General features: G+C 43.7%; 1 protein-coding gene across 1 annotated transcript; it reads left to right on the forward strand.

The window, feature by feature from the left end:
• Positions 1-1,770: 1,770 nt before the first annotated feature.
• On the forward strand, positions 1,771-6,958 carry nmur1a (neuromedin U receptor 1a). The gene is made up of 3 exons (XM_072660611.1): positions 1,771-1,790; positions 4,854-5,749; positions 6,570-6,958. The coding sequence occupies exons 1-3, from the start codon at positions 1,771-1,773 to the stop codon at positions 6,956-6,958; spliced, it is 1,305 nt and encodes a 434-aa protein (XP_072516712.1).
• The last annotated feature ends 1,399 nt before the right edge of the window (positions 6,959-8,357 follow it).

Here is an 8,357-nt window from a genome sequence, read left to right on the forward strand (position 1 = left end):
TTATTAGTTATTAGGAGTGTTATGAGTGTTATTAGAAGTGATATTAAAAGTGTTATTAGCTGTGTTATTAGAAGTGTTAATAGATGTGCTATAAGGTTTGGTATTAGCTGTGTTTTTAAAAATGTTATTAAGTGTGTTATTAAGTGTGTTATTAAGTGTGTTATTAGGTGTGCTATATGCAGGATAAGGCTGGAACTGTGGTCAAATCAGGCTCAGAGCCGCTGACAGCTTAAAACCCTGGCCTATGCGGAGATTTGTGTCAGATCACATCAGCCCATATTCAGAGGACGGGAGCGGTTACTGCTCTACGTTTTCACACACAACTCTGAGAGAAGCCTCTAAGGACATCATACGTCCTGTTTGACCACACAGTCACATTTTCCACTACAGCTGTAACGATTAGCTGACAGAGTTGATTAGCCTTCCACAACGCTGATTATAAAAACACAACACACTGCTTACTTATTAGACAAGGCTTCTGTTATTTTATTTGAGCAACTCTCTATAATGTTTTATGATCCACACCCCCATTCTGACAGACTGCAGTACAATACAGCATAGGGGGCGCTTTATAATGCACTACCATGTTTATATGACCCACATGCTCATTCTGACAGACTGTAATACCCTACAGGAATTGTATGGGTGTATATAGAGTATACAGTATATAATATATAGTTTAGTGTATATAAAGCATATACATAATATATTGAGTATATTGAGCATATATAGTATATATACAATATACACTATATGACAAAAGTATTGGGACACCTGCTCATTCATAGTGTCTTCTGAAATCAAGGGTATTAGCAACGAGTTTATCCTGCTTTTGTTGGAGTAAGTGTCTTTACTGTCCAGTGAAGAGGGCTTTCTACTAGATTTTGGAGGAGCATTGCTGTGAGGATTTGATTGCATTCAGAAACAAGAGCGTCATTGAGGTCAGTATGTTTGACAATCACCACCCCACCTCATCCCCTCAACTCCCCAACTACAAAAGTATTGGATGAAGCCCTATCCATCCTTTCAGAGAATACAGTTCCACTGCTCCACAGCTCAATGCTTAAGGGGGGGGGCGCTTTATACCCCTCTAGCCCACACCTGGCATTAGGCATGCTGCCAAATATTTGTTTATCTGCTCCAGAGAGTCCTATTCTGTTGGTTGTACTTCTCTACAGGGACTAGACAAGTTACATATCTGCATTTGCACATCAGTGCCATTAGAAGGGGTGTCCACAAACATTTGGACATACGGTGTATATAAAGTTAGAGATGTAGTGTTGGTATAGTTAAGTGGGAACCTTGCAATAAAGTGCTCAGATTTAGAACCTAATGATTACAATCAGAATCTCAACACACACACACACACACACACACATACACACACACATACAGTACACTCTCACTAATGTTTACATTACACCATAGAGGAATCAAAGTTATACAGAAACAGCTGTGTGTGTGTGTGTCCGTCCCAAGCGCATCACCTACGCCAGTCAACATTAAAGTGGACAAGATTAAAATGGACAAATCAGCCGAGCACACACACACACACGTACGCATACACACAGAGCTGTTCTCTTTGACTTCATGCAGCAGAGGATCTAAGCGCCTCTCTTCTCTCTCTCTCTCTCTCTCTCTCTCTTTCTCTCTCTCTCTCGCTCTCTCTCTCTCTCTCTCTGCGGTGGTGTGGAAGTGTGTGCTGTGTGTGCGCGGCTCTTCAGGATCTACTGACTCCAGTACGGCTCCATGAATGAATCGAGAGATTAGATGGAGAACATCAGCGCCAGGTAAGGTTGATCTTATTATATTAAATAAATCTATTATGAATAGAAACAATGCATTTTTCAGTCTTCATCAACATGCTATATCAGTCTGAACACTTTGACACTGTGTGGAATAGTTAGGGTTATGGTTTGTGAGCAAAATGACCTGGAAAAAAAATCTTCTACTATTTACTTATTCCAAAAGTTTGAATGTCCAAAAAATATATTTTTTAATGCACATTTGTGGTCCAACAGTGTTACAGATACTGTGAATATAAAGTAAGTAAGTAAACAACTAATAATCTCCAAAAAGCATGACGATAAACCATTCCTGCTTTTGCTGGAGTAACTGGCTCCACTGTCCAGGGAAGGAGGCTTTGTACCAGATTTTGAAGCATTGTCGTGAGGATTTGATTGCATTCAGCACGTTTGAGAGTGTGAGTGAGCTCAGGATGTTGGCTGGTCACCTCCTTTCCCCATCCCAAACGTATTGGATGGAGCACCAACCATCATTCCAGAGAACACAGTTCTGCCACAGCTTCACAGCTCAATGTTGGGGGGCTTTAAGCCCCTCTAGCCCACGCCTGGCATTAGGCGGCATGGTGTCAATAGGTCATGTTCATGTTTATCTGCTCTAGAGAGTCCTATTCTATTGGCAGTACTTCTCTGCAGGGACTAGACAAGCTGTGTGTGTATGTCAGCAATGGGTGCAACTTATAGTAGCTGAATGCATTCATTAGAAGGGGTGTCCACAAATATTTGGACATGCAGTGTAACTATCACCAAGCTTGTTCACAGTCAGATGAGGCAGATTTCTGGGCTTTATAAATACTCTGACTTCTCAAACCTTGTGCCAACAATCAGCAACCATGGGCTTCTCCAAGCACTCGGACAATTAAGATAATTGATGCCCACAAAGCAGAGAAGGACGCGGCTATAAAAAGATAGCAAAGTGTTTCCAGGTAGTCGTTTCCTCTGCGCATTCTCTCCAAGACGCATTCGACAACCTAAACTCCTCCCAGGACAACCAAAATTTCTCCCAGTACAAGCAAAACACCAGTAATAATTGCTGTGCAATGAACGAATTAGCACATTCTGTCTCATACAGGAATCAGAGACGCATTTGACTATCAAGTGTAACTGCATGTGGCTAAAATCTTATCAGGAATTAATCCAGATACTAGACACATGAGGTGACCAGGTGTAAACGGGGTGAAGGTAAACTTTAAGATAGAACAGCTGATAGGATTGCTATAGGCAGAAATCCGAACCCTTGTCTTACAAACAGTGACCCTGCAAGGTTCTCAGTCTTTGCCAAATCATCTGATCATCTGAGAGTTATGACAAATTGGCTTTAGGTGCAGGAGAGTGTCTGAGTCTTCTAGTTAAGGTAAAGGTACAGGTGCATGTATTTGTCACTGCACTATGAACAGCCAAATGTGTCCTCCGCATTTTACCTATCTGTGGTAGTGAACACACACACACACTAGTGAACTAGGGGCAGTGAGTACACACACACACCCAGAGCAACCAACTCCAGCGCCCGGGGAGCAGAGAGGGTGAAGGGCCCTGCTCAAGGGCCCAACAGTGGCAGCATTATGTCAAGTTACCATTGTACAAGTTATGGTACTTGCCATAGGGATTGTTACGATGTTGGGTGCCCAAACTTTTGGGTGCTCAGGGTTTTTTCCTTTTTTTGGTACAAAATGGAAATAAAAAGTAATATTGCTTAAAATATTAAAGACATTGGGGCAAATTAAAACCCCTATATGACTGCCAAGATCCTGCAGGAAGGGTAAGCTGAGCCGAGAGTGGTGGTGCACCGTTCTTCACATTCTGAATAAAAAGGTCACCGAAAGAAAATCTGACCTGCGGCTTCATCACAAAACGTAATGTTTTATAATATGCTACAGAACATCTAGGCAATGCAGATACGGGTTGGAAACCAGTGCAGTGGACTGATGAGGTCAACACAGAAGACATAGGCCACAATCTGCAAAGGAACTGCGTTTCATGAAAAGAACACCTTGCCAACTGTGAAGCATGGGGGTGGAGCTATCATGCTTTGGGGGTTGTGTTGCCACCGGTGGCACTGGCCTTCCAGCATCACTCCAAATAAATCTGATCAGTGAAAAGAGGCTGCTGTGTCGAACCCTGAGACTTTTGTTAGTCCCATGAAACTGAATTTATAGAATTTATTTCCTTTAAATCTGCAGTACGTTTCTGGTCACGTGCAGACTACTTGAACCATATCCATGTACCATTTTACCCCACGTTGCAATGTGCCCCCCTCTCCCCTACTCTCGTTTAGCTGCCGTCTGCGTAGCGCTGATAAAGGAGGGAGAATAATTTGAACTTCTATCACTTTATCTGTTTACTCCCGTTCATTTTCCGCCCACACTCCCGATAATGAGTGAAATGACATTAGCAAAATTAGCAAGGATATTAGAACAGTTATCAAATCAGCAAGAATAATTAGTCTACAGCACGTACAAACACACACTCACACACACAAAAGCAGTGCCTGTGAGGCCTAGTGAGTAAATCCCTTTAATACAGAGCAGTGTGTTACATTTCAACCAGAGAGTCCTGTAGCAAAAACTGCGGTAGACAGAATGGGTGGGGGTCTACACTGGCTGACTCGGCAGGGCTAAACCGCTGTAGGCTGTGTATGAGGGGCTATACTGCTATAGCTTAAATAGATGGGGCTAAAATGCTGTACACTGAATGGGTGGGGATAAACTGCTGTAGGCTGAATGGGTGGAGTTAAACAGTTGTAGGCTTAATGGGCAGGCCTAAACTTCTGCAGGCTGAAGGGGTGGAGCTAAACTGCTGTAGACTGAATGGATAGGTCTAAACTGCTGTAGGCTGAATGGGTGGGGCTAAAGTTCTGTAGGCTAAATGGGTAGGATTAAACTGCTATAGGCTGAATGGGTGAAGCTACACTGCCGTAGGCTGAATGTTCAGAGCTGAACTGCTGTAGGCTGAATGGATGGTGTTAAGCTTCTGTAGGCTGAATGGGTGGGGCTAAACTGCTGTAGGCTGAATTGGCAAGACTAATCTATCTTTCCACGTTCTCATGTCCAGCTCCAAAGTGATGCCCAAACCCAACTGCTCGTTGGCAGCTCTGCCATGTGGTCAGGACCTGCTGTGTAACTCCAGCTTTGCTCTGAACTTCACGGCAGCGGAGCTAGAGGACTACTGCCTGGACCCTGATGAGTACCTGGAGAAATACCTCGGCCCACGGCGCTCCCCGGTCTTCCTGCCTGTCTGCATCACCTATCTCCTAATCTTCTCTGTGGGGGTCTTGGGCAATATCCTCACCTGCACCGTGATCACACGCCACAGGGTGATGAGGACTCCCACCAACTTCTACCTGTTCAGCCTGGCGGTGTCGGATCTGCTGGTGCTGCTGCTGGGCATGCCACTGGAGCTGTACGAGCTGTGGAGTAACTACCCGTTCCTGCTGGGGGAGAGTGGCTGCTACTTCAAGACGTTCCTGTTTGAGACAGTGTGCTTCGCCTCAATCCTAAATGTGACAGCGCTGAGTGTGGAGCGCTACATCGCCGTGGTCCACCCGCTCAGGGCCAAGTATGTGGTGACCCGAACCCATGCCAGACGGGTGATCCTGTGCGTGTGGAGCGTGTCGGTAGTGTGCGCTCTGCCCAACACCAGTCTGCATGGTATCTTCACCCTGCCGCAACCACGGGGGCGGGCCCAGGGCAGCCTGCCTGACTCGGACACCTGCATGCTGGTTAAGCCGCGCTGGATGTACAATCTGACCATCCAGATCACCACGCTGGTCTTCTTCCTGCTGCCCATGCTGACCCTCAGTGTGCTATACCTGCTAATCGGCCTGCGGCTGCGCAGGGAGCGGATGCTGCAGGTGCTGCAGGCCTCAGACGGTCAGCAGCAGGATGGATATTGCAGGGCTCGTGGTCAGCAGCAGAAAGCGCGAAGGCAGCAGGTCACCAAGATGCTGTGTGAGTAGATCTGGTCGTGACCTGTAATTATTAAAGATTTGTATTGGAATCAGTATGATCTTCTCAAATAACCACTTCATACTGATTATTAATATTATTAGAACTTCATACTGTATATTAATGTTATTAGAGCTTCATACTGGATATTAAATACAGTATGAAGTTCTATTAATATTAATATTCAGTATGAAGTTCTAATAATATTAAATACAGTATGAAGTTCTAATAATATTAATATACAGTATGAAGTTCTAATAACATTAATATCCAGTATGAAGCTCTAATAACATTAATATCCAGTATGAATCTCTAATAACATTAATATCCAGTATGAAGTTCTAATAATATTAATATACAGTATGAAGTTCTAATAATAATTATATTATTAATTATTATATATATTATTAATTAGAGCTTCATACTGGATATTATTGCGCATATACAATTATATGATTTGTTTTAATTATTATGAAGGATTATTTATAAGTTCAGCTGTGTTCATGATTCTGAACAACAGCTAGAAGCCACCAGTTGGTATGATGTCATATCCATAATGTCCATCTAAAGCCTAAATGATATCCATCAGTTCATGTTTACAGTGAGATTTACAGCCACATTACTACATAAGCATAAGAGAGTTTACTGACCTTGTACACATGGTTTGAGGTGAGTGTGTAATAATATGTGCATGTAGTTACTTTAGTTACTGTAGTTACTACATTATCCTCATAGCTACATTTGAGGTAAAGGGGGTGGGGGCTTAGGAATTATATTAAGTATTGTTTTAACTACATAAAATGTTTGTTTGTCTACTCTGCAGTTGTGCTGGTGGTGATGTTCGGTATCTGCTGGGCTCCATTTCACACTGACCGTCTGATGTGGAGCTTCATGGACCAGTGGGCCAGCGAACAGGTGGAGATTTTCCAGGCGTACGAATACGTCCATGTGATTTCCGGAGTTTTCTTCTATCTGAGCTCGGCCGTCAACCCCATCCTCTACAACCTGATGTCCACACGCTTCAGGGAGATGTTTAAGGAGGTGATGTGTCGTCACCCGCGACGCCCGGCACCCAGGAAACAATCTCTGAGCATGACCCGGGTGACCTTACGCAGCGTGGTTAGCGAGGTTGCCCCCGGCAACGGTGCCGTCATTGCAGATGGAGATTATGACTTTTATGAATGCCACGAAAACGAGACCACCTTTGACTGAGGAGAAAATCCTTTATGACGTCCAGTGAATGAAAAATACTAAAAAACGCATCAGCACTACTGCCCACGAAGCTCTCCAGCAGCACACTGTTGTTACCTTTTTGTTAGCGAGGGTCTGTCAGTGAAAGTGCATTAATTTAAATGGATTTCGCTGTGATGAGTAAAGACTGACATGAGAATGTATACCCTTCACAAACAGCACTGCTATTTGGCTGCTCTGACCTCTGTAGGGACGGGCCTTCCTACAGAAGCACTCAAAACAGTGCGGTAGAAGCGGTGATATTAGCACTATTTCAGCACAGGCTTTTTAACACTTAACCAGGTGTAAATATACACAGAAAAGAGTTACCGAATGCTGCACAGTCAGTTGGGTTAGGAGGCTATAACACCATGTCCTCACAGCAAATAAGTCTTCAAATGTAGTCTTGCACTGCATCACAGTCTTTAGGACATCTACAGTCGAATCACTAGTCTTTAAACTTTTATCCTTTGTAGATATTAAAGGACCCGTCATAGAGCTCTCAGCTCTCATCCGTGTTTGGCAGTTTGATGAAAGGCAGCTGGTTAAACTGCAGTGAGATTGACCATTAGCACAACGTGGCTAGCAGCTAGCATGAACAGCTTTGCTGACTACAGAGGAAGTATTAATATATTAAGGTTGATGCTCACGGTATGACGGTATGTTTTTGTTTGAGATTGATGGTTTAGCTGGTCCACATGCATGCTGAACCTGATCAAGCTAGACAACCAGTATGGACAACAACAGCAGGACCAGTAAGACCACGCTAGCTGACCAGCAAGACAAAGCTGGTCGACCAGCATAACCATCAAGACCAGCAAGAGTGAAATCCAAAGCAACATACAGTACGCTGTATAAGAGCCGGTTAATCAGATGGCTTACCAGTAGAGGGTACGATTATGTCCTAAAGACCAGCTTTTAACCATCTGACCATCAAAGACCAGCTTAAACCATCTGAACCAGCTTTGGTTTCTTCAGCTGAATTTTTCAGCAGATTTTCCGAGCAGATATGACCTTGTGTTGGGGGGAAAAAATGGCTGCTGCTTCACACCATATTTAATCTAAAATAAAGTGAATGTCTCTCTTTAGAACTTGCCAGCCTTCCCACTTGCAAAATGAAAAATTAAATGAACTGAAATAAGAGTTAGTGTCTCTTTGATCGCTGGGACCCCATGATGTGAATGGAGTGTAATCATGTACAATCACCAGGTACAAAACTCGCTCATCCTGTGGTGATTTGACTTGAGAAGTGTGAAATTCAGACCATCTCACTCATCAACTAATCCAATCTGAATGAGGCTAAAGGCAGCCAAAAGAAATGAGTTTTAATCAAACCGGACGCCGTCCTGCTGCATCTGTAGAGTGGGATGTGAGCCGACAG

The sequence above is a fragment of the Salminus brasiliensis genome, chromosome 17, assembly GCF_030463535.1.
Source record: "Salminus brasiliensis chromosome 17, fSalBra1.hap2, whole genome shotgun sequence".
NCBI lineage: Eukaryota > Metazoa > Chordata > Actinopteri > Characiformes > Bryconidae > Salminus > Salminus brasiliensis.